The sequence below is a fragment of the Octopus bimaculoides genome, chromosome 5 (assembly GCF_046866305.1).
Source record: "Octopus bimaculoides isolate indiv1 chromosome 5, ASM4686630v1, whole genome shotgun sequence".
In the NCBI taxonomy this organism is placed as follows: Eukaryota; Metazoa; Mollusca; class Cephalopoda; order Octopoda; family Octopodidae; genus Octopus; species Octopus bimaculoides.
The window spans coordinates 9,677,766-9,705,550 of NC_142932.1; the positions used below are offsets into that span (position 1 = coordinate 9,677,766).

A 27,785-nucleotide genomic window follows, 5' to 3' on the forward strand; every position below is an offset into this window, starting at 1 on the left:
ATGAATTAAACAGAGAAAGAAGGGAAATGAAAATAAGATAGATGAATTGAAGAAGCTTAGTTCACAACAAAACAATTTCAAAAAACATGTTGGGAAAACTGGTACATGTACAAAAGTTAGTTACTTAATAGCTGAAAAATTGGCTCAGAAGGGTAAGCCACTGATAGAATGGTGAATTAATAAAAGAATGTATTGCAATTGCTTTTAATGAATATTGTCCCAAGAAGGTGAACTTATTCAATGAAACAAAATTGTCACATCAGACAATTGGTAGAGTAATTGATGACTTAGCCAACAGTATTTTGGGTACATATTTTTTTTCTCTCCCTTTCAAAGCCTAGCCAGGCTCATGGGCCCGGTTTCCCAGTTTCTATGGCGTATGTGTTCCCCCCAGCTGGACGGGACGCCAGTCCATCGCAGCGTTACTCAAGAAACAGGAAGTAAGAATGAGAGAAAGTTGTGGTGAAAGAGTACAACAGGGATCGCCACCACCCCCTGCCGGAGCCTCATGAAGCTTTAGGTGTTTTCGCTCAATAAACACTCAAAACGCCCGGTCTGGGAATCGAAACCGTGATCCTCCGACTGTGAGTCCGCTGCCCTAACCACTGGGCCATTGCGCCTCCACATTGTGGGTACATTGCAGGCCCAATTATCTAAAAGTATTCATTACAGTTTAGCATTGGACGAAAGTACTGATCAAAGTGACACTGCACAACTGGTTATTTTTATCAGAGGAATTGATGTCAGTTTTAATATTATTGAAGGAATGTTGGGCATGTGTCATATGAAGGGTACAAAAACTGGCAGGAACATGACTGAGCATGTTGATTTATCATTAGAAAAGTTCAATGCTGATAGAAATAAAATTAATTTGATTACAACTGATTGTGCTCCTGCATTAACTGGTAAAGATAATGGGTTTATTACTTTATTCAAAGAAATTGTCGATCATAATATACTTAGCTATCATTGCTTGATTCATCAACAGCAATTATGTGCTCAAAAATTAAATAAGAAACAGTTGATGACAGATATTATGAATGTTGTTAATTTTATCAGATCTCAGGGCTTGAACCATCGTTCATTCAAAGTATACTTGGTAGAAGCTGGTAGTGAGTATGAAGACGTTATTTATTTCTCAAAAGTCAGATGACTCAGTCAAGCAGCAGCTTTGAATAGATTTCAATTATAGATGCCTGAAATAAAACAGCTCATGCAAGACAAAAAGCAAAATGTAGATATTTTAGCAAATGAAAAATGGTTGAATGATCTGTCCTTAGTAGATATCACTGAAATGTTTAGCTGAACTTAATTTGCATTTACAAGGAAAAGACCAATTATGTTGTTCAATGTTTGAGCAAATAACGAGTTTTACTAAGAAATTAGAACTTTTCATAATATAATTGAAGGGTGGAGAAATTGTACATTTTCAGAATTTATCTAAAAGACAATAAGAATTTCCTGTGAACTTTGAAAAATACACTAAATTATGTGAAGCTTTGCTAGAAGATTTTACAACCAGATTTTCTGACTTCAGAAAGATAGAAACTGAACTAAAATTTTGTTGAAGCACCAACCAAATACCAGCTAGAATTCATTGAGCTTCAACGTAGAGAATCTTTGAAAATTTATCATAGAGAACATACCCTTCTTGACTGTTACAAGAAATTGCATCGTTTCAATAAATTTGATCAAATTGCCAATTTAGCTAGAAAACTATTCTGCATGTGGTGTAGTACATACTTCTGTGTATAATTCTTTTCGTGTATGGAAAACATCAAAACTGCTGAAAGGAATGAGCTGAGTGATTGTCATTTAACTAACATTCTTAGAGTAAAGAATAGTACCATAAAAGCAGTTATTAAGAATATCATTAACGGAGAGCAATGTCAAAAATCACATTGCTGTTTGTAAATTTTGGTCTGAAAAATTTGACTTGTATGTCAGAAAATACAGTACCAGACAAGTACTGGAGTTGATTTAAACTTCCTCTAACATATTACACTCGGTAGAGTATCAAATAAAATGAGTTGTCTCCATAATGTCTTTTCTTTTTTAAGATATTAGGGTATAATCTGAGGGGGACTTAACTACTATTTCTAAGCTGTATAGAAGTTACTTTATTTTCGTTATAGGGTTGTTTTCAAGTCCCAGGTTTTCTCTGATTGATCCTACTATGATCAAAGTGGTTCCAACCATGACTATCCTGTGTGTTTTTTTCATTTTCATATCAACAACTAAGCTCACATTCATATATTTCTCTCTGTCATCAGACATGAACATTTAGGAATTTCAATGTCAAAATCTGAAGGTTGTTGAATTTCCTTGGAAAAGCGACAGCAGTGATTTGCCATTTCTTTCTGCTACTTTATTTACAGTTTACCCTTCTTGCACTCTGCTCTTCCAAGCTTACTCCTGATGCACAGGACCCATTTAACCCTTAGGAAGTGGGACTGGTTCATGGTTCATGTATCATTAGAATACAGCTACATTACTTTGTGACACATGTCATGGGTCCAGCTTGCCTCTGAAGCCCTTAAACTTTAGTCACAAGACCATCTTCTGGTATGGTTCGTGGAGCCACAATGCGTGTAGCACCTCGGCCTAGCGCACTGGTCATCGGGCGGCATGAGTGCGGGCGTCCGCCGCTGCTTCAGCAGCTGCACTGTTAGAGGGCTGACGAAGGCGAGGGGGGGGGGGGCGGCCGCGGGTTACGAAATCGGCTGGATCGCACTGGAATGCGAGGAGCAAGCAGCAGCAACGACAGCATTCGATTGCTGTAGCTGCGGTAATGATCCTTCCGCAGGTTCACCTACGGAAACCTTGTTATGACTTTTACTTACTAGAGCTAAGGTACTATCATCCTGGACCAGAGCAGAATTGGATGTAGTGATGACTTAGATGTGCTTTCATACTCCCATGAAACTTATGAACACCCAAGCTGGAGCCATACCAGTGGATGCAGTTTAAACCTTTAACTACGGAAAGTATATCCACTCAAAATTTCATTACTGTTTACTGCAGAAAGCAGTTTTATATACCAATCTATTTTTTTTTTGTTGGCTGATGAATGTCATCTTTGAAACTATTTTCTGTTGAGAATATGTCGAGTTTATCGAAGCAATGTGACTTGCACAAAATACCAATTCTATTTTTTGGTAGATATTTAACCCATTACCTACCAGTTATCTCATATGAGATCACTTAAAAATTACAAATTTCGTAATTATCTGTCAATATTTACACATATCTAACCCTTTTGCTATATCTACTAGGTATATTTCTCTGATATTCAAATGAGGTTTGCTAATTTTTCACTCAATATCTCGCTTATTTCTATTTAAAATGTTATTTTGAAATGTTATTTTAATCATTCCAGCGCATTTCTAAGGCTGTTTTATGCTTGAAATCAAAGTTTCATGAAAAAAATTCCAGTAAATAGAATTATGGGAGGTAATGGGTTAATGTCATTACTGAAACAACCGTGAAATATATTTTGCTATAAAAGAATTAATTTGTTACCTGGAACAATTGTTAATATTTTCTCGTCCATTAAAGCCATGAACTAGCAGAATGATAAGCAGACTAGGCAAAATGCTTAGCAGTATTTCATCTGCCTTTATGTTCTGAGTTTATGTTCATCCTTTTGGAGTTGATAAAATAAGTACCAGTTGAGAACTGGGGTCAATGTAATCAATTCATCCCTACCCTGATCTTGCTAGCTTCGTATCAATAATATTGAAATCAATATTATCTTGTTCATTGAGGTGGTGAGCTGGCAAAATTGTAAGTACACTGGGCCAAATGCTCAGTAAGCATTTCGTCCGCCTTTACATTCTGAGTTCAAATTCTGCTGAGGTTGACTTTGCCTTTTATCCTTTTGGGGTCAACAAATAAGTACCAGTTGAGCACTGGGGTCAATGTAATCGATTCACCCCCCACCCCTGATTTTACTGTCCTTGTACCAAAATTTGCTACTAATATTATCTTGTTCATTTGTTTCTTTAGGCTATGACAGAAGAATGGAACTCACACAGTTTTCTGTTGGAGTGTGTGTGCAATATGTTAATCCTGGACCATAACCACTATGCCAAGGTAAACAACCAAAATGTAACCTTTGATCCCTCACCGAACCCCTTATTGGCTACACTTCATCTTAACTCCTCCCAGTTGACACTCACGCGATTCCTAAAACCTTGTTTCTGGTCTTCTATCACACCTCTATGATTTATTGTCTTTAACCTTTTGGCATTTCACCCTCTAGCATTCAGATTACTTTATCAAATATAATGCTTATTTGTTTACATTATTTTGAATTAAAATCAGGCATTATTATCTTGAAGCTTTGAGATTTTGATGAAGTGACTGTTTATTTTTAAAATGCTGTCTGGCTTCCGTGCCGGTGGCGCGTAAATAGCACCATTTGAGCGTGATCGTTACCAACGTCGCCTTCCTGGCACGTGAAAAGACATTCGAGCGAGATCGTTGCCAGTACCGCTGGACTGGCTCCTGTGCAGGTGGCACTTAAAATACACCATTTCAAGCATGGCCATTGTCAGTACCTCCTGACTGGCCTTCGTGCCGGGTGGCATGTAAAAGCACCCACTACACTCTCGGAGTGGTTGGCAATAGGAAGGGCATCCAAGCTGTAGAAACTCTGCCTAATCAGATTGGAGCCTGGTGTAGCCATCTGGCTCAACAGTCTTCAGTCAAATTGTCCAACCCATGCTAGCATGGAAAGCGGACGTTAAACGATGATGTAAAGCAAGAAGAATATTTGGGCTAGATACAGACAGTTTAAATGCCAATGGATTAAACCAACCATATTCAGTTCAAATATTCTACCTGTTTTATGTTCAAACTGGCCAGATCCAGCCTCTCACACCTACTCTACAATGTCATTCTAAAAATAAGCAATCACATGTAGGAGTGGCTGTGTGGTAAGTAGCTTGCTTATGAACCACATGGTTCTGGGTTCAGTCCCGCTGTGTGGCACCTTGGGCAAGTGTCTTCTACTATAGCCTCGGGCTGACCAAAGCCTTGTGAGTGGAGTTGGTAGACGGAAACTGAAAGAAGCCCGTCGTATATATGTATATATATATATAAATATGTGTATGTGTATATGTTTGTGTCTATGTTTGTGCTCCCAACATCGCTTGACAACCAATACTGGTGTGTTTACGTCCCTGTAACTTAGCAGTTCGGCAAAAGAGACCGGTAGAATAAGTACTAGGCTTACAAAGAATAAATCCTGGGGTCAATTTGTTCAACTAAAGGCGGAGCTCCAGCATGGCCACAGTCAAATGACTGAAACAAGTAAAAGAGTAGTTATGAGATAATTCATGACTAGTTCCAAACAATGTAAATAAATAAGAATTTCATTTGGCAGAGTATCCTGAATGTTAAAGGATTAGACTGGCCATATCTAGACCAAATATTGTACCTGTTTTTTGTTTAAACTGACCAGATCAGGCCTCTTACACCTATCCTACCAATGTCATTCTAAAAATAAGCAATCACTTCATTGAAATCTTAAAGGTACAAGACAATGCATGATTAATTCAAAGCATTGTGAATAAATAGGCATTACATTTGACAGAGTGATCTGTCCACTCAAAGACTAAGGCTGTTTCTCATGGATTAGATTTCTGGCAGCCTCTGTAGCTGTGAGGCAGGCCCTGTTTATCTGGGACCGCACATACCTCTGGAGCTATCTACTTCAACAAAGATGGTGAGGTTAGGATAAATGCATTACATTTGACAGAGGAATCTGAATGCTAGAGGGCCAACTCTTAGTTAGGGTGACTGGTTTATGTGAAATCAATGCACAGCCATACATTGCCAGGCCTGTGTGTTATGTCTAAAGGCCAGTCTTCCTTTGAAACATGTTTGGCTCAACCAACGGACGGTCTTCTCCTTTTTCACCCATAACTACCCTGATGTTTAACCATCAAACCATGTAGCTAGACATTTGTTGGAGTCTTTATCTATCTGTCTGTCTGTCTTATTTGCCATTAGTTTGTTTAACTATCTATCAGTCCCTCTGAATATCTAAACACCTGTCTGTCAATATGTCTGTCTCTGTCAGTTTGTCTGTCTCTGTGTGTTTGACTGTGTCTCTCCATGTTTTTCTGTCTGCTTCTTTATCTAATTAAGCATCAGTCTGTCTAACCATCTATCCACTCATCCAGCCCTCTCCCTATCTGTCTCACACTGACTAAGTACCAGTCTATCCATCCAGCCATCTAAATTAATTCACTCCCCCCCTCACTCTCTCTCCCTCTCTTTCTCTCTCTCTCTTTCTCTCTCTCTCTTTCTCTCTCTCTCTCTCTCTCTCTCAATCAATCAATCCATTTTGTTGTACCCTGCTCCTGTTAGATACAGTACAACTGTATATTCCCCTGATAAATCTTTAGTGGAGATACATGGCTTAGTGGTTAGGGTGTTGGACTCAAGATCGTAAGATTGTGCTTTCAATTCCTGGACCGGGCGACACATTGTGTTCTTGAGCAAAACACTTCCTTTCACATTGCTCCATTCTGCTCAGCTGGCAAAAATGAGTAACCCTGTGACAGACTGGCGTCCCATCCAGGTGGAGTATATAAAAATGCCATGAAACTGGGAAACCAACCCTTATGAGTCAGTATGATTCGAGAAGGAAATTTTACCTTTTGTAGAGGCGTGTGGCTTAGTGATTACAGTGCTGGACTCATGATTGTAAGATTGTGGTTTCAATTCCTGGTCTGGGCAATGGGTTGTGTTCTTGAGCAAAACACTTCCTTTCACATTGCTCCATTCTGCTCAGCTGGCAAAAATGAGTAACCCTGTGACAGACTGGCGTCCTATCCAGGTGGAGAATGTACACACCATGAAACTCAGAAAACAGCCCTCACGAGTCAGTATGACTCAAAAAGGTAACTTTATCTAACTTACTTATAACTCCTACACTCCCTACAACCACATGGCTACTACTCTTGTTACTTTTTTTTCTTCCAGCTACACAGTATGATAGCACCAAACATTGAACAGTGGGCACAGTTATATGCCAACAGTGACACTCTTCTACCAAATATTCAGAATATGTTTATTACTGTAAGTTAGTGGAGTAGACATGGGGCCAACATGTTGGCTGCATGAATCTTCCTGTTCGTTTTGTTTACTCGTTGTTGTCATAGTTTTGGTGATCGGTGTTGTTAGATGTTGTTGCAGTTGATGATGATGATGATGATGATGATGATGATGGTGATAGCAATAGCGATGTTGATGGTGATGTTGATGATGGTGATGGTACTCATGAGGATGATGATGATGATGGTGACGATAATGGTGATGTTGACAATTGTGTTGTTGATGATAGTGATGATGATGGTGATGATGATGGTGATAGCGATGTTGATGGTGATGTTGATGATGGTGATGGTACTCATGAGGATGATGACAATGATGATGATGATGATGACGATAATGGTGATGTTGACAATTGTGTTGTTGATGATGATAGTGATGATGATGGTGATGATGATGATGATGATGATGGTTGTGATGTGTGATGGTTGTGATGTTGATGATGATAGTGATGTTGATGCTGCTGATGACAGTGATGATGATAAAGATGATGACAGTGATGTCTGAGGATTGTGATGATGATGATGATATTATTGATGAAAGTGATGATGATGATGATGATGATGATGATAATGGTGATACTGTCATAGTTGCTATCGTTGATGCTGATGGCGATGTTGATGGTGATGTTGTTGATATTGTTCCTGCAGTAGCAGCTGTTGTTGTTGTTATCGTTGTTCCCCATGTATATTTGTTTCCCCTGTTACATTATATTTAGGGAGCTAACCTAAATGACTACACAGACACAGAAAACAATGACATGATTAAACTGGGCTCACTTTATGATGACACCAATGTATCATCTTTTCCCATACAAAGACCACCTGAAATTAACGAACCAGTTTTTACACAACGTCCAGGTAAGTTTGGAATTTAGTTTCACAATCTTCAGACAAATTGTTCATGTTGTGGTTGTTGTTGGGATTGTTGTTATTGTTACGAAGGAAAAATATTCTACTCTTTTACCCTTTTACTTGTTTCAGTCATTTGACTACGGCCATGCTGGAGCACCACCTTTATAGTCGAGCAAATCGACTCCCCCAGAGCTTATTCCTTGTAAGCTTAATACTTATTCTATCGGTCTCTTTTGCCGAACCGCTAAGTTACGGGGATGTAAACACACCAGCATTGGTTGTCAAGTGATGCTGGGTGGGGGTGGGGGGACAAACACAGTCACACAAACATATACACACACATATATATAGATACATATATACGACGGGCTTCTTTCAGATTCCATCTACCAAATCCACTCACAAGGCTTTGGTCGGCCCGAGGCTATAGTAGAAGACATTTGCCCAAGGTGCCACGCAGTGGGAATGAACCCGGAACCATGTGGTTGGTAAGCAAGCTACTTACCACACGATAAATTTAATTTTAAATGGTACTTCTTGAAATTGAAATACTGTTTTCTAGTTCTAAAACGAAAACCAATAATTGATCAATAATTAATTCTAATGCTCATTGATTACGTGACTGTTTAAAGCATGCTGGAAATTTTAATTTGTGTGCTTTTTACTGTGAGGTGAACTATAAACTAATTAGTGAACACTTGAGGAGAGTTGGTGATGTGAATTGTTAGGGTGAAGTTGACAATGAAGACAGTCGGAGAAAAGATGCGACATGACTAGTCCAAGTGAATCAGGCAATGAAGAACCACATTACACAAGACATCCAGCTGGGTACCACTACTTCTTCCACTCTAAGCAAGTTGGCTTGCTGGGCTGGCCTGCAATTTTCCAGTTGCTGACTTAGCTGTTGGAGCTGTGTTAATGTCAGGAGGCTGCTGGCCCGTGTGCAGGTGGCACGTAAAATACTCCATTTCGAACGTGGCCGTTGCCAGTACCCCCTGACTGGCCTTCGTGCTGGTGGCATGTAAAAGCACCCACTACACTCTCGGAGTGGCTGGCGTTAGGAAGGGCATCCAGCTGTAGAAACTCTGCCAAATCAGATTGGAGCCTGGTGTAGCCATCTGGTTTCACCAGTCGTCAGTCAAATCGTCCAACCCATGCTAGCATGGAAAGCAGACATTAAATGATGATGATGATTGTTGTTGATGTGATTTTTGTTATTGCGATTGTTGTTTTTGTGAGTGTTGCTATTAAGATTATCGTCGTTAAGGTGGTGAGCTGGCAGATTCGTTAGCACGCTGGGTGAAATGCTTAGCGGTATTTCATCTTTTGCTACATTCTGAGTTCAATTCCGCTGAGATCAACTTAGCCTTTCATACTTTCGGGGTTGATGAAATAAGTACCAGTTATGCACTGGTGTCAATCTAATCAACTAACCCCCTTCCCCACCAAATTTTCACGGCCTTGTGCCTAGAGTAGAAATAATTATGAATGTTGTTGTCATCATTGTTGTTGTCATCATTGTTATTGTTCTTGATGTGCTTGTTGTTGTGGTGCCAGTGACACATAAAAGGCACCTGCTACACTCTTGGAGTGGTTGGCATCAGGAAGAGCATCCAGCCATAGAAACCAAGTCAAAATCAAGCTGGAACCTGGTATAGCTCTTCAGCTTCCTAGTTCCAATTGAACCATCATGGAAAGCGGATGCTAAATGATGATGGTTGTTGAAATTGTTGTTGTGATTGTCATTGCAATTGTGATTCACACAATCTTTCTCTCCCTCACTCACATGTATACTTGCCGTGGAGGCGCAATGGCCCAGTGGTTAGGGCAGCAGACTCGCGGTCATAGGATCGTGGTTTCGATTCCCAAACCGGGCGTTGTGAGTGTTTATTGAGCAAAGACTCCATGAGGCTCCATGAGGCTCCGGCAGGGGATGCTGGCGAACCCTGCTGTACTCTTCCACCACAACTTTCTCTCACTCTTACTTCCTGTTTCTGTTGTGCCTGTAATTCAAAAGGCCAGCCTTGTCACACTGTGTCACGCTGAATATCCCCAAGAACTACTTTAAGGGTACACGTATCTGTGGAGTGCTCAGCCACTTGCACGTTAATTTCACAAGCAGGCTGCTCCGTTGATCAGAGCAACTGGCATCCCTGTTGTCGTATGCGACAGAGTGCCAACACTTGCTATCTCTCACACATTCATTCCCTCATACACACACACACACACACACTCAAATGCTCCCTTTCTCTTCCTCACCCATTCCCTCACTCATACTCTACCTTACTCATACACACTCTTGCTCTCCTCACTCACTCTCCCTCACCAACATACTCTCTACTTCTCTCTCCCTCCCTTCCTTCTCTCTCTCTCTCACTCACTCACTCACTCACTCACCCATTTGCTCACTCACTCACTCTCTTTCTGCACTAGGCAATGTAGTATACGCAAGGCACTCAGGCAAACCAATACCCGAGGAAGTGAAAGCATATGTACAAGCCATGCACCGTCATGAAGCTACAAGTGACTCTCAACTGAGTTTTCAAGAGAACGACACGATACAGTTGATTGGAGAAAAGTCAGAAGGCTGGCACTATGGTTTCAACCTCAGTAACAAAAAGTAAGTTCTTTCATCTTTATTCATTCATTCATTCATGACTACGATGCATTGTCTTCTAATAAATGAGAGCGGACATATATATATCTCATAATATAAAAATGAGGATAGTGTTTTTATATATTTGAATATATATATATATATATATATATATATATATATATATATATATATATATTACGGAGATGCACTTGCATAGCAAGTGTGCTGCATCTCAGCACAGAAGATGCAGCACAGAATTTTGTCAGTGAACAGGTCACGGTCTCAAAGCGACGAAAATATTTTGACAAATTAAATTTAAATGTTGAAGTGAATCTAACGGATTTTGTGTTATTTTAAATGGCTTATAAACACCTTCCACGCTGCAATTGTTTATATATATATATATATATATATATATATATATATATATTTGTCCAAAATCATGGAGTAGGAGAAAGAGTAGTATAAGTGAAGGGAGAGGAGAGAAAATAGTAATTCAGTGAAGAAGTAGTGAGAGTAATAGCTGTGACTGAGAGAAAGTAATAGCAATGAGAGAGAGGAAGTGCCAAAGAGCACTTCGTGTATCTTCTGTTTTTCTCCATCACAACATATGAACGAGAAAGGAAGGGGTGAAAAAAAGTCAGTGTTTCAACTCTGTGTGAGTATATGTATGTATATGTAAAAGGGAGGTGTGTGTGTGTGTGTGTGTGTGTGTGTGTGTGCAATAAAAATGGGATGGTGAACATTTAATGCTGAAAAGAAAAATCAAACAGTATTTCTACTCTATTTGAGTATATGTACGTATGTGTGTGCATGTACAAGGGATGAACGTGAATGTTTGTATGTGTGATTATTATGTACCTTATTTTATACCTTATTTATGTATAAAATACTACAATTAGCCATCGTTTTTGATGGCATGGGGTCAACTAGTATATATATATATATATATGGCAAATGAAAAGCGGAAGATGGAATATATGAGAATTTATTAATCATTGCAATTGTTTTGACACATCTAGCGCAGATCCCTCATGGGTGGGACACTCAACAACTGGTTCAGGACCATCCGGTGGTGCAGATGTATCTCGTCGGGGTGATAAATAGACACGACTTGATAAAATAACAGTTCCGCAATGTACATTCTCATTTTGTAGAATGAAAAGGAGCAAATTGAAGGAAATATCTTCATTAACATAGAAGATCAAAAATAAAATCACAGAAGCAAAAAAGAAACAAACATGTAATACAGCGAGAAAATTATTAAAAACAAACTGTTAACAAATATGGATGTATAAACGTCCTCGGGCAAGCTGCACAGCATGAGTACACTGGCTCATACAAGCATCTACGAAAATGTGAGCATACGTGCACGTGAGGTTTGGTGCACTCATGATCACAAAGTGAGTTAACTATCTACTTGGTGTTTGTAAAAATGAGGAGGTTAAAAGTAAACTTAAGTCATCCATACCTTAAAGTAAATTAAGTTAAGTTAACAGTCACTCGAAATTCATTCCTACTGCATTGTGTGAAAGTACATTTATATGTGTGTAGGTAACTCGATAGTCTTTCAGAAATTCTATTAATGATCTTCTTGTTAGTCCACAGAATAGACAGGGATTCCTCGGAGCAGAGACAGCATGCATCTCTTGGAAATTATGTTGCGTGGTTTTGTGTGCCTTACTATGGACCAAGTTATGCTGTACTTCATTTTATCTTCCTTCAGTTGCCATACAAAATCTGCCAAAGATGTTGAATGTCTCTTAGTGATTGTCTTAAAGCTGGCGACATGTCTATGATAATGATTCTTAAATGAATCAGCATCTGCCCAATGTAAACACACAGCCCTCCCATTGTGTGCACAGTACATTTATATACAAATTTGTACTCATACAGAGATTCATCAAAGGACATTTTGATTTTTCTCTGCATGAGCATTTATTATATTCATTTGTATATATGGCAGTCATGACTCCATTTACCGATGTTACTGTGTTAGCTGTATCATAAGTATTTCTACTACTACGATTTGGTCGTAATTGGTGTTTATCATTGCAGTTTACATCCCCTTGGTTGGTGTTTAGATGCATATGTTTGCTATATCCAGTAGGTGGGTTATTGAACCTTTGCCGCATTTTGCTATTGTTTATGTATGTATGGTTGTTTTGATGTGTGATGGTTGTGATGTTCTCATGATGATGATAGTGATATTGATGCTGCTGTTGATGATGGTAGTGATGACAATGGCATTGAACGTTTTTAGGAATTTTTTGCTTCTGCTTGAGATCATGGTGTTCCCACATTCCTGAGCCTGTGACCTATATTAGCACTTGATATTTTGCAACTGGCATGTCTCTGGATCATGTCACTAAAGTAGAGAGGGTCTGTGAGGTATTGTGTAAGTTTTACTAGGCTTAAAATTTTAGGGTCTGCAATTGCCGTCGAGGTGACCTTCTGATGCCCGGTCAAATAGGAGGACACTGCAGTGAGCATGAAAGCTGTGGGTGCAAAATTGGGTGAAGCTGACTGAAGGTGCAATAACCCCATGCAAAGCATTGCTGACAATTCGCATGGGAAATGGTCAGTGTATATCTATGAATGTTTGTGAAGGTGCATGGCTCAGTGATTAGAGCTTTTGGTTCACAATCATGAAGTAGCGAGTTCGATTCCTAGACTGGGCTGCGTGTTGTTTTCTTGAGTAAGACACTTTATTTTCATGTTGCTCCAGTTCACTCAGCTGTAGAAATGAGTTGCAGTGTCATTGGTGCCAAGCTGCATCGGCCTTTGTCTTTCCCTTGGATAACATCAGTGGTGTGGAGAGGAGAGGCTGCTGTGCATGGGTGACCACTGATCTCTCATAAACAGCTTTGCCCATGTTTGTGCCTTGGAGCAGAACTTTCTAGGTGCAACCTGATGGCCATTCATGACCGAAGGGGGTCTTTACCCTTTATGAACATTTGCATGTATGAATGTATGTTTGGATGCATGTATATATATATGTATTAATGTATAGGTGTGTCTGTGTAGTTAACAAATTTGCTTCTCAACCAAATGGTTTTGGGTTCAGTCCCATTACATGGCACCTTGGGCAAGTGTCTTCCACTTTCCAAGCATGTGAGTAGATTTGGTAGACAGAAACTGAAAGAAGCCTGTCTTCTACTTAAGTTTCAAGTAAATGTACATTGATTTTAGTTAGGAAGAGCATACTTTTTGACAGCATCAGATATTCATTAGGCTGAAGAACTGTATAATCAGTGTGTGTGTGTGTGTGTGGTCTTAGATTATAAGAGGGCTACTTAAGTTCCATGCATATATATGTTGATTTTACTCAAGAAGAGCACAGTTTTTGATGGCAACAACAATTCATCAAGCTCAAGAACAATACAAAAAAATGTGTATGCTTCTGCATGTGTGTGTGTGTGTGTAGACATACGTACATACATGCATTCATTCATACATGCATTCATACATGCATTCATACATGCATGCATACATTGGTATATACGTACATACATATAGATACACATACACATATATATGTATATATAAATAGATGTGTGTATTTTTCCCTTGTTAACAATTAACACAGAAAAAAATATATATGTATATATATTTTTTATTCTTTTCTCTAAATATCCCCTTGTAAACACGGTTATAGAGTGTGCATACCGATGTAAACATTGGCAGAAACACATCTTTAGTTCATAGAAGTGATAGCTATCATTATATATAATTTAAACATTAATTTTCTTCTTACATTTCACATTTACTAGATATATCTTTTTCCAAGACTACAGGGTTTTATGTAATATACATATAGTTATATACTTTTCATTTATTTGTTTTTTTCTTTCCTTTACCCTTCCTCTTTCTCAAGGCTACCTTTGACGTTATATCCTCTAATATTTTTTAAAACACACTTAATAGCGTTCAGTTAATCACTATACATATCCATCATTTTCTGTTAAAATGTCTTTTTCACACGTTTCATTTCTTCATTTCCCTGAAGAGAAGATTACATTGTTTTACACCATTTTATTCCTTTGGAATAATACCAGTGATATCTTCGCAACATGTGTCGGAAGTAAAAGAATTTGAATAACATCTATGTTTAACTCCATTTATTTATTTATACATATATATGTATATTTATAATATATTTCTTTTGTTACAGGTATGGCTGGTTACCTTTGTCTTTTACAAAACCTGTTACATCTGATTTGGGACCGCTGAAAATGAGGTACATACACCACCACCACCACCACCATCACCACCACCACCACCACCACCAAACTGTATTCATTTTATTCCTTCCCATTCATCCTTTTTATGTCTTTTCGTTTATTTCTTAGTTATTTGAGGTTTTCATTTGTGACTTTATCATGATTATTATTATTGCTTTTATTACATATTATTGTTATTACATATAAGATGGTAACTTGGCAGAATCGTTAGCATGCCAGGTAAAATGCTTAGTGGCATTTCGTCTGTCTTTACATTCTAAGTTCAAATTCCACCGAGGTTGATTTTGCCCTTTTGCCTTTCCTCCTTTTGGGGTTGATAAAATAAGTACCAGTTGAGCACTGGAGTTGATGTAATTAACTTACCCCATCCCTCAACTTGCTGGCCTTATGCCAAAATTTGAAACCATTATTATTATTACAATCATTTATGGTTTCCTTTCATTATAACTTTATTTAAGCTTCTTTAGTACCGGGCATCCTCCGGAGGCCAAGAGTAGCAAGGGCACTTTTGTTTTGCTATGCATGCTAGAATTATCACCACATTTATTCCAGTTTAGATTGAGAGTGCTTTACGTAGTATATGGACTGTACCCATCAAGATTATCTTTTGTAGTTTACCAGGAGTTTTGGAGTTACCAGGAGTTGCTTGATATACTTCTCAGCTCCCTTCTTTATCATTCCCAACCCACCAATCATTACTGGTATTATCGTAGTACTAAGCTTCCACATTTTTGTGATTTCACTTTGCAGATCTTTATAGTGAGAAAGATTTTCGTATTCTTTTCTTGAGACATTTTGGTCTTGTGGGGCAGACATATCTATTAAGAGACAAGTTCTTCTGTTGTAGTCCTTGATCACAATGTCTGGTCAATTGGAGTCAAGTTTTCTGTCTGCTTGTATTGGGAAGTTCCAAAGGATGGTGACACCCTCACCATTTACTAGTACTATTATTATTATTATTATTACAACTACTACTATTATTATCATCAATATCATTATTGTTATACGCAAGCTGGCAGACTCGTTAGCACTCTGGGCAAAATGCTTAGCGACATTTAGTCAGTCTTTACATTCTGATTCCAAATTCCGCCGAAGACAACTTTGCTTTCATCCTTTTGGGGTCGATAAATTAAGTACCAGTTGCGTACTGGGGTCGATGTAATTGACTTAATCCCTCCTCCAAAATTTCAGGCTTTGTGCCTATAGTAGAAAGGATGCTTATTGTTATTATTATCATTAATATTATTATTAAGGTGGAGAACTGGCAGAATTGTTAGCATGCAGAGCAAAATGCTTACCGGTATTTAGCCCGTTGCTATGTTCTGAATTCAAATTTGACTGAGGTCGACTTTGCCTTTCATCCTTTCAGGGTCGATAAAATGAGTACCAATTGAACACTGGAGGTTGCTGTAATCAACTCCTCCCCACTTCCTCCAAGCTGTCCTTGTAGCAAAAATTTGAAAGAATGATGATGATAATAATAATAATAATAATAATAATAATTGTTGTTTTCTCTCTGATTTTTTTATCCAATAATTTTGAAAAGAGAAAGGTATGTGTATGTGTTTGGCCTGTATAAGACAATGAATGCGTGACAGAGATATACTGTGTTATTTCTGTGTGAGTGAGTGTGTGTGTATGTGTGTGTAGATAGATAGAGAAATGATAGAAAATGGGATGAGTGACAGTCTTTATTTAAAATCACTACAATTGTTTCAATGTATTTTTGCACACATAATACATTGGTGACATGTAGTTTTATCTCTATCACATGTCCCTGTAACTTAGCGGTTTGGCAAAAGAGACCAATAGAATAAGTACTAGGCTTACAAAGAATAAGTACTAGGCTTACAAAGAATAAGTCCTGGGGTCGATTTGCTCGACTAAAGGTGGTGCTCCAGCATGGCCACAGTCAAATGACTGAAACAAGTAAAAGAGTATACATCAAAGGTGTAAATTGCTCCTCCTCAGGCAATTGTTTAAATAGGTCCTTTGTAACATCTTACACCTCAGGTGCATAGTAATGGTTGCACAACATCTCACCAATGTAAAATGGATGTAAAATTGTGTTGAAACAATTGTAGTGATTTAAAATAAAGAATGTTGTTCATTTGATTTTCTATCATTTGTCTGTTTATATAAACTCTATGGATGCTATGAAATTTCTGATGTATATATGTATGTCCAGTAGTAGGATGATTTCCACTGTATGATAACATCAAATAGCCAATAACTTTGGATGGGCTTTGCATAGCATTCTCCAAGGTATTTACTTAAATTCTATTTAATAGTACATATCATCATCATCATCATCATCATCCTCCAGTGTTTTAAATCTGGGTTTTATTCTCATTAACGGAGGTGGCTCGATCTACCTCAATGCCATTGCAACTGCCCTCACACCATCTCACCATCTTGCCTGGTTTTGGGCATCCTCCTTTTTCTAATCAACCCTCCCACACATATATAGTGTGTATATATATATATGTGTGTGTGTGTGTGTGTGTGTGTGTATAGACACACATACACTCACTAACTACCATCATCACCACAACTGCCACTTCCACCACCATGATCCCACTATAGCTTCTACTGGCACCTAACCACCACCACCAACACCACCACCACCAACACCACCACCACCACTACCACCAACACCACCACCACCAACACCACTACTACCACTACCACCACCACCACCACCACCACCTAATGCATGCTTTTCTGTTTTCCAGCTCCCTTGATGACCAACCGCTTACCAATCGCGTAAAAAGTACAGGAGATTTATTAAACAGCCACGAGGGCCATTTAAATGTGCCCCCTAGACGTTCTTCCATCACCAATAATAGCTTCAATGATGGCTCAAACTCTTTGGTAGGTTTTCATTTTTCTCCTCCTACTACACCCATTCTTGACTTGTCTTTATATCTCTGTCTAAAACCTCCTTCCTACCGGTGTGTGTATGTGTGTGTTTGAGTGATGATGGTGAGAAAAAGGACTAGTCTAGTTGTTCAATCTATTGAACAATCTTCTGATTGAAGTAACATGTAAATTGCTGAGTTTTCACAGACAACATGTACGCTTAAAGTAATTCTTAGGTGCAGGTGTAGCTGTGTGGTAAGAAGTTTACCTCGAAAACACATGGTTCTAGATTCAGTCTCACTGCATGACACTTTGGGCATGTGTGTTCTACTATAGCCCTGGGTTGATCAAAGACTCGTGAGTGGATTTGGATGACAGAAACTGAAAGAAGCCTATCATATATATATATATATATATATATATATATATATATATATATTATGGAAGACAGATACTAAATTATGAGGATAATTGTATCTGTGCTGTGTGTCTTTGGAGTTGTGTTTGTCCCCCATCATTTCTTGACAACCAGTATTGGTTTGTTTACATCCCCACAACTTAGTGGTTCAGCAAAAAGAGACTGAAAAAATAAATACCAGGCTTAATAAAAAGAAGTAATAATAAATATAATAAGGGGTTGATTTGTTTGACTAAGCACTTCCATGTAGTGCCCCAGCATGGCCACTGTCTAATGATTGAAACAAGTAAAAGATGAAAGACGAGATAGTAAAATCAGCACGAGAAAGTTGACACCTTTATAATTACTGGTACAGTTCATCTGAAAAACTTTTTTTTATAATGTTCCCATCAACCCAGCTTCACTCACAAGGTATGTTTTGACCAACAGCACCGTTGTCTTCATAGTCGTTTTACTGTGCACTTTTCCTTGCTTGTATGGGTAGGATAGAGTTTATCAAGGCTGGATACCCTTGCTGTTGCCAACCCTTATCCGTTTCCGGCACGGTAATATTTCCCCGCAGCCAGACATGTTTTCAGGGCAGATTGGAATTGAATGACATTGCTTATATGACAGTGACAATCATTTACAACTGTCACTCGGCGTTAAGACAAGGAGACACAAACACAGACACGTACACACTTGTCCATAATGTGAAAGTAACACCTACATCTCTTTCAGATCATAACATTATAGAATTAATAATGTATGGTCCCAGACAACCCACTGACACCCACCCCATCAGGAGGATTCAAGCCATATCCAACCTGAATTTCCACAGGGCGGACTGGAAGTCAATTCGCAAAGAGATTTGAAATCAAAACTGGCATGATAGCCTTTCCATACAAGACAATGACCTCAAACTAAGTCATTTATGTCAACCATACAAGATATATGCCCCAAATATGTGCCAGAAAGAGAGGCCAGCAAACATGCCAATAGAATTCCCAGAGACAGAAAAATCCTTATGACATAACAAAGGTCTCAAACCAGTTAAATAGAGAACTGGAGATGAGGAAAAGGACTAAATTAAAACTAACACTGTTAGAAATAGAAAACAAGATCAAACTCTCCCATGAAAAGGAGAGAGCAGAGAAGGAGAAGAGAGCAGTAGAAAGCAGAAAAACAAACCCCAAGGCTTTCTATAGATTTGCAAAGGAGTCTGCCATGGCACAGTACAAAATAAGACCCCTATTCCTGCCTAATGGCTCACTGACTGCAGACCCCAAATGGATAAGTGAAGTGCTCAGTGCGCAATTCATGAGTGTTTTCACTTCTCCTCTGAGTCACATGCAAATAAAGAACCCAGCTGATTTCTTTGACAATATCATTCAGCAGAAAAAGAGTGCATCCATTACCTACTTCGACATTGAAGAGGAAGATGTAATAGTGGCCATAAATGAAATGAGCTCAAATTCGACAACTGGCCCCGATGGTTTCCCAGCTGTTCTCCTAAAGTCATGTAAACAAGAATTAGCGGGACCACTCCGGATACTCTTCCAGAGTTTCCTTGCAAGTGGTAAACCTCCCAAAAAGCTGAATGAAGGCACCATATGTCCTATCCATAAAAGTGGAAGCAGAGCAGAGGCTGGGAACTACAGGCCCATCTCTCTGACTTCACATATTAGCAAAGTCATGGAACGAATTGTCAGAAGGAGGTTGATTGCGTTCCTAGAAGAAAATGACTTGCTGAATATATATATATATATATATATATATATATAAGAATTTAAGGATTGGAGAAAACGCATGTTATAATTGCATACTTTATTCCTACATATGTTTCAAAGGATTACAATCTGTGGGATCCATAGGGATTTATTCTATCAGAAGAATTTTTATTCAATAAGATAGAAGAAATACACATAATATATATATATATATATATATATATATATATATATATATACCTTTTTTAGCATACAGGCTTTGATTCCTTCTCTGCGTTTTCCTTCCCTGCATATGCTTCTTTTAGTGAGATGTCAGATTGGGTTGGAGGTCATTAGACACAAGATGTAATTTGAGTTATAAATAATGCTGATAGTGATTAAAGAAATTAAGGAACGTTACCTATTTATGCCTTGATCTAGGATACTTCAGCCAAGATGTACATGTTGCTTGATATCTTTTAAAAATTCCTATTTGTTTTCCGACTAAATTGTAAATTCTTTTCTCTCATCACATTCAATACACAATGCACTATTGATTTTGAGTATTGGCAGTTATGTACCTGATAAGGAGGCATGTTATGTTTATATTATGATGTAATATACATGTAATGTAATGGATTGTTTTTGGTTTTTGAACCATGTGTTGCACTGAACTGTAACTGTCTTTTCTTTTTTTATATGCATTTATTTATTGCATACTGTGCAACGCAAATTGCTATGGAATAATTTGGAGTTGTGCAGTACCTGTCATCTTATCAAATTTATTCAAAATAATTTTGAAATGGGATGAAGCAAATCTTACGTATTGATCAATAAATTTTATTGATTGATTATTTTTCTTCTTTAAGTATTCTGCATTAACCATTTGTAGAGTGGCTGCTAACGAGTTCACTATGATTCTTGTAAACTGATATATATATATATATATATATATATATCATCATCATCATCATCGTCGTTTAACGTCCGCCTTCCATGCTGGCATGGGTTGGACGATTTGACTGAGGACTGGTGAAACCGGATGGCAACACCAGGCTCCAATCTAATTTGGCAGAGTTTCTACAGCTGGATGCCCTTCCTAACGCCAACCACTCAGAGAGTGTAGTGGGTGCTTCTACGTGTCACCCGCATGAAAACGGCCACGCTCGAAATGGTGTCTTTTATGTGCCACCCGCACAAGAGCCAGTCCAGGGGCACTGGCAACGATCTCGCTCGAAAACCCTACAAAGGCCAGTCAGGCGATATATATATATATATATATATATATATATATATATATATATATATATATATATGTCTGTACGTATTGTCGTCGTCGTTTAACGTCCGCTTTCCATGCTAGCATGGGTTGAATGATTTGACTGAGGACTGGTGAAACCAGATGGCTACACCAGGCTCCAATCTGATTTGGCAGTGTTTCTACACCTGGATGCCCTTCCTAAAGCCAACCACTCAGAGATATATATTAAAATATGAGGGTAAAACATTGGATATTAATTAATATCATTTTAATACCAGGGAACAAGCACATTAAAAGAATCAAGGAGATTCAGAAAAAATATCTGAGATCTCAAAACATTATTGCTTATGTATATATAAAAGAGTAGACACATTACATGTGATCTTCTTCTAGCACATTAACATGGTTTCCTTTATACATACACACATATATATACATATATATATTTATATAGACAAATGGCCATTGTGTGTGTGTGTGTATATATATTATCATCATCATGTTCATGCTAGCATGGGATGGTTGGTTTGTCCAGGATTGGCAAGCTGGTAGGCTGCACCAGAAACCAGTCTGATTTGGAGTCTGGCTTAGCCTTCCAGCTTTCCAGTCCTGGTCAAATAATCCAACCTGTGCCAGCCTGGACAACAGACGTTGAATGATGATGATGATGATGATATATATATATATATATATATATATATATATATAGTTAAAAAAAACAATAACAAAAAGACAACAAAGTGAGGACGTGATATGGATAGTATTATTGGACGCTCAGGAAAGGAAAGAGAGAGTGTATGACGTTTCGGGCGTAGCCCTTCGTCGGAAAGATGGAAAGTTCGGAGAATGGAAGAACGGAGAAAGAGGAAAATGGTACCGATGCCCACGAGGTTACATGATGAAAAGACCGGAAGAGGAGGTGGTGGGGGAAAAGTTCTTTCTAAGATAGGAGAGTGAAAAAGGGAGATGAATATCTGTGCGTGTGCGAAAGTCTGCGAGTGTGTGTGTGATAACAGAACGTGTGTGTGCGTATGTATGTGTGTGTGTGTGTGTGTGTGTGTGCATGGTTTGGTGGTTTATCTGTTAGTGTGTTTGTGTGTGTGTGTGTGTATGACGTAGTGGAAGAAATTAGTAGCAGGACTGGTTAGTGGACGCTGTAGACAGTGTAGGTAGAAGGTCAACAGGTGGTTATTTGAGTGTGTGTGTGTTCGTGTTTGTGTGGGGTTGTAGGTGTTGGGTACGTGTACGTGTGTGTGTGTATTTTGTATGTGCGCGTGTGTGTATGTGTATGTTTTCTGTGCGTGCGTGTGTGTTTGTGTGTATGTGCATTGCTGTGTACGTGTGTGTGCGTGCGTTTGCTATTGTATATGCGTGTGTTGTTTATGCCCATGTGTGTATGATTGTATGCGTGTCTGTGTGAGTGTGTAGTGTTGGTGAGAAGTGTGTGTGTGTATGTGGGTGTGTGTGTGTGTGTATATGTGTGAATGTGCGTGTGTGTGTGGGATTGTGAGTGTTAGGTACGGGTGTGTGTGTGTTTATGTGTGTCTGTATGTGTTTCCGTGTGCGCGTGTGTGTATATTTTTTGTGCGTGCGTGTATGTGTATATTGTGTGTTTTCGTGCGTGCGTGTGTGTTATGTATGTGAGTGAGTATTGTGTATGTGAGAGGTGTGTGTGCATGTGTGTATATGTGTATGTGTGCATGTGTGTATGTGTGCATGTGTGTATATGTGTATGTGTGTTGTGTGTGTGTGTGTGTGTGTGTGTGTGTGTGGTTTTATATATGTGAGGGGTGTGTATGTGTGTGTTTATGTGTGCCAGGTATGTGTGTTATTTTGTGTGTGCACTCCTGTGTGTATGTGTGTGCATGTGTAGGCGTGCGTGTATATATGGGTGTGTGTGTATATATGTGCGTTCGGCTACGTGTGTGTGAGGGCGCGTATGTATGTTTGTCATGTATGTGGGCGGTATATATGTAAGGTGTGTGGATATGTGTGCGTGTAGGTAGGGGTGAGATAAAAAGTGGAAAAAAGTAAGTGTAATAACAAGAGAATAATGGATATTATGTAAAGGGGACGAGGGGGGGGGAGTTAAAAAAAAAAATTATGTAAAGTGTTGCAGGGACGTAAAGGGGAGAGTCATAAGGAAGAGAGGGCTGCGTTGAGTCCGAAGGGGAAGGAAGAATTAAGGTCGAAAATGTAGCGTTGCTCCAAGTGGAGTCGCGAGGGAGTGGACCCATGGTGCAGGGCGAGGCCAAAAACGGAGATGTTAGAGGGAGAGTGGTTGGGCAGTTGGAAGTGACGGCCGACAGGGAAGTCCGAACCTAGCCGAACGTCCCTTAGGTGTTCGGTGAAACGGTCGGCCAGCCGGCGGCCCGTCTGCCCCACGTAGAGTTGGTTGCATAGGGTGCATTTGATGCAGTAAATAAGGTTGGAGGAGGTGCAGGTGAAACTGTGTGGAATGTGAAGTGTTTGTAGGTTCGATCCGGTGACAGAGGTAGTGTTGGTGATGAAGGGGCAGGTGTGACAGCGGGATCTGGAGCACGGGAAGGAGCCGGGTGGGGGTGGGGAGGAAGAGGAGAAGGTACTGCGGACCAGTAGATCGCGTAGGTTGCGGGCGCGTTTGAAAGCGGATAGGGGTGGGTTGGGGAAAATGGGGTGGGTAGTGGGATCGAGCTGGAGGCGACGGAAGGCCCGTAGGATCCTCCGACGAAGGGGTAGGGTGGCAGGGTGGAAACGGAGTGGGAAGGGGGTACGGTTAGGGGATTGGTGTGGGGGAGGAGAGAGGGCGGTGGTGCGGTCGATTCGACGAGCGCGGGCGAGGGCGGATTGGACAAGGTGGGAGGGGTATCCTCGATGCATGAACAGACGAGCAAGATACTGGGACTGGGTCTCGAAATCCTGGTCCAGGCTGCACAAACGTCGGAGGTGGAGGAACTGGGAGTAGGGGATGGCTCGTTTGGTGTGGAATGGATGGGAGGAGGAGAAGTTGAGGTAGAGGTGGGAGTCAGTGGGTTTGAAGAAGGCGGAGGTAGTGAGAGAGTTGGAGGGGGGGTTGATGGAAAGAGAGATGTCGAGGAAGTTGACAGAGGTGTCAGAGATGGTAGAAGTAAAGTCAAGAGCGGGGTGGAAGTTAGAGAGGAAGGAGATGAAAAGGCAGGGCTGTTCGCGGGAGAGGGAGGTGGCTCCTCTTCAGTCATCTATGTAGCGACCGTATAGTTCCGGGGTCGGACCGGAGAATTGGTAGAATACTTGGGCCTCAATGTAACCAACAAAGAGGTTGGCGTAATTGGGCCCCATTCTCGTCCCCATCGCGACCCCAGATTCCTGTTGGTAGGTATCTCCGGCGAACGTGAAGCAGTTGAGGGTGAGGACGAGTTCTGCCAGACGAAGCAGGGTAGGGGTGCTAGGTGTGGAGTCAGGGCGGCGGTCATATATATATATATATATATATATATATATATATATGCACAGACACACATTGGCCACTTGTCTATTGGTCACCTAGCCATAAGTCAAAAAAGAGGATATTCAGAAGGAGGATTTAAACAGTTACACTTTGACACTTTTATGCTGTTGAGTAATATTTTCCTGGTTATAGCACAATATAACTTGGTCAAAAATTTACCATTGGTTTCATGTCTTCTATTTCACTTGACAATACAGACGGCTCATCAGACAGACAATCACGAGTTATTTGCATTCCCAAGTGCAGTAGTAGGCATGAAACCGATGGTAACTTTCTGACTGATTATATTGTGCAATAACCAGGAATATACTAATCAACAATATATAAGCATGTGTGTGTACACGCACGCACACACGCACACACACACACACACACACACACACACACACACACACACACGCACGCACGCGCGCGCGCGAATCAATCTTCAAATCTTTCATTTTATCTCATGACTGCTAAATATCATTTGTGTGCCATGCTAAACATGCCTGTCCCCCTTCAGAAGGCCATCAAGGGATGGTTGCAACAGATCGGAGACACTAACTTTGAAAGCGACAGAAGGACTTCCAGTAACTACAACACAACGGTACTACTACAGCATCATCATCATCATCATCATCTTCATCACCTCCATCCTCCAGATCAGGATACTTTTCCACCTCCTCCACCACCTCTACCACCATCACCACCTTCTCAACTTCACCCTCCGATCTACGACACTTTGCACTGTGCTGGTCTCCAGGTAACTTAATACAAGTTATATATATATATATATATATATATATATATATATATATATATATATATATGTATATATGATTATTTTGGGGTTTGGAAAATTTTTTAATGCTTCATATTTACTGCTATGGTTATTGGTGTAATCTGTAGTGAAACATGCTGGGTTGTAGTGCATATATATGCTATAAGGTTTTATACAGTGTTCTATAGTGTAAGACTAGTGCTGTGCAGTTAAATGTAGTCTGATGTGTAGTCCTATCTTGGTATTTGCTAATAAAACACCATGGTATTGTGAATTTTTATGATAAGATCTCTTGAGGAAAATACTGCAGTATTATGGCATTCTAACAATACATCTATGTTAAGTAGGACATAAAGAATACCATTTGGTTTTCATACTGCTTCTGTTTCTAATATTTGTTTTTAAAAGAGCCTGTGGCCTATTTGTGACATCAGTGACTGATCATTCTCTGTTATTCTGTATATTGTTGATGGTGGGATTTGGCTGGCATGTGGCAAGTGGATGCCTGCTACTGAAGAAGCACATGTATGCTGAAATTATGTGATCCAGCAGTTCCAGTACCCATGCTAGATGATTGTCATCTGGTAATGATATGTCTGTGATTTTAGCACTATGTGTTTATATGAGGATCTCTCAAGGTCAATACAGCAGTAATATGGCATTCTAATAATACATTTGTGTTAAATAGGATATACAGATTGCTTTTCTTTTACTTGTTTCAGTCATTGGACTGCTGCTATGGTAGGGTATTGTCTTGATGAGTTTAATCCAGTTGTGGGAAAACTAAGGCCTGTGATATTTTCTGAATGGCACACTTAATTTCAAGAGTAAAATTATTAGCATGGGCATGTTGTAGTGGTTAAGAGCATGGGCTACTAACCCCAAGATTCCGAGTTCGATTCCAGGCAGTGACTTGAATAATAATAACAATAATAATAATAATAACAACAACAACATTGAAAAATGCCTTAGGAATGAGAACCCAGGTTTGAAATTTCCCCAAGACACCTGAAGAAGGCTGGAGGGTATATCAGCCGAAACGTTGTGTTAACAACAAACAAGATGAGGACAAATATCCGTCAAATGTAAATAATGTAAATAATGTAGTAGCACTCTCTCGGTTACAATGATGAGAGTTTCAGTTGTGATTAACAGAACAACTAAATTCCCTCAAAGCAGAGGTTGGCCTGAAGCTATAGTAATAATAGTAGTAGTAGTAGTAGTGATAGTGGTGATAATAGTAGTAGTATTGGTGGTGATGGTAGTAGTAGTTGTAGTATTGATGGTGGTGTTGGTAATAGTAGTGATGGAATTAGTAGTGATAGTAGTGGTGGTAGTTGTAGTAGCAATAGTGGTGGTGGTATTAGTAAGCATAGTGGTGGTGGTAGTAGTAGTTGTGTTAGTGGTGGTGCTAGCATTAGTAGTAGTAGTAGTAGCTTAACCCTAGATCAGCTCCAAAATCAAACAGACCTATATTTGAAGGTATAGGTATTCCATCTGTGACGATCACAACATCTTGAAATATATATATATACATTATCTAGACTTAAGGTATCTAGGATTTACATTATCCAATGTGTGCTCTACCTTTTCTTCACACAGTTGGGCATGATTTGAAGGTGTTTTGATTGTTATCCTTAACAAGTCAAACAACTATCCTAGAAGCTCTGTCATTAATTCAATAGTTTGGTATCATACAGTGCAAACAAAACATGTGATATGTTGCTATGTGCTCCACTGCAAAACAATATACTGTGCTCTGTGACAATAAGCTTCAGTGGTTTATAATACATTGCAGTGCACTAAACTAAACTTCCCTTTGTGTTAACACTTTCAAAGGAGTGCGGAATGTAATCAACTTGTGTCAGGTCTTGATTTATGTATGGGCTAAAATTTGTAATTTTAAAAAATTTCTTTTCTTTTATTCTTTTACTTGTTTTAGTCATTTGACTGTGGCCATGCTGGAGCACCTCCTTGAAATGTTTTACTCAAACAAATCGGTCCCAGGACTTATTTGATAGAATAAGTACTAGGCTTAAACAGTCTATTTTGCTGAACTACTAAGTTAGGACACATAAACACACCGATACTGGTTGTCAAGCAGTGATGTAGGGACAAACACAGACACACACACACACACACACACACGTATATGACAGGCTTCTTTCAGTTTCTGTCTACCAAATCCACTCACAAGACGTTTGTTGGCCCAAGGCTATAGTAAAAGACACTTGCCTAAGGTGCCCACATAGTGGAACAATGTGGTTGGAATGCAAGCTTTTCACCACACAATCACAGAATTCTTTTAAAATCATTCTTTGAACTATAGGGACAGGGCCTGAAATTTTGGAGGAGTAGGTGCTAGGTGAGCTGGCAGAATTGTTAGCATGCTGGATGAAATGCTTGGCAGTATTTCTCCCATCACTACATTCCGAGTTCAATTTCCGCTGAGGCCACCTTTGCCTTTCAGGGTTGATAAATTAAGTACCAGTTGAACACTGGGGCCGA

General features: G+C 39.4%; 1 protein-coding gene across 3 annotated transcripts in view; it reads left to right on the top strand.

Moving 5' to 3' along the window:
* The window catches only part of LOC106877308 (BAR/IMD domain-containing adapter protein 2-like), a 169,630-nt gene that overhangs the window by 131,042 nt on the left and 10,803 nt on the right, over positions 1-27,785 (top strand). For all 3 annotated transcript variants that reach the window (XM_089351994.1, XM_014926177.3, XM_089351993.1), the window contains exons 9-14: positions 4,009-4,095; positions 6,997-7,092; positions 7,844-7,985; positions 10,413-10,599; positions 14,753-14,818; positions 17,558-17,696. In XM_089351994.1, coding sequence (XP_089208120.1) covers positions 4,009-4,095; positions 6,997-7,092; positions 7,844-7,985; positions 10,413-10,599; positions 14,753-14,818; positions 17,558-17,696 — 717 coding nt within the window. The remainder of the gene's footprint in view (positions 1-4,008; positions 4,096-6,996; positions 7,093-7,843; positions 7,986-10,412; positions 10,600-14,752; positions 14,819-17,557; positions 17,697-27,785) is intronic.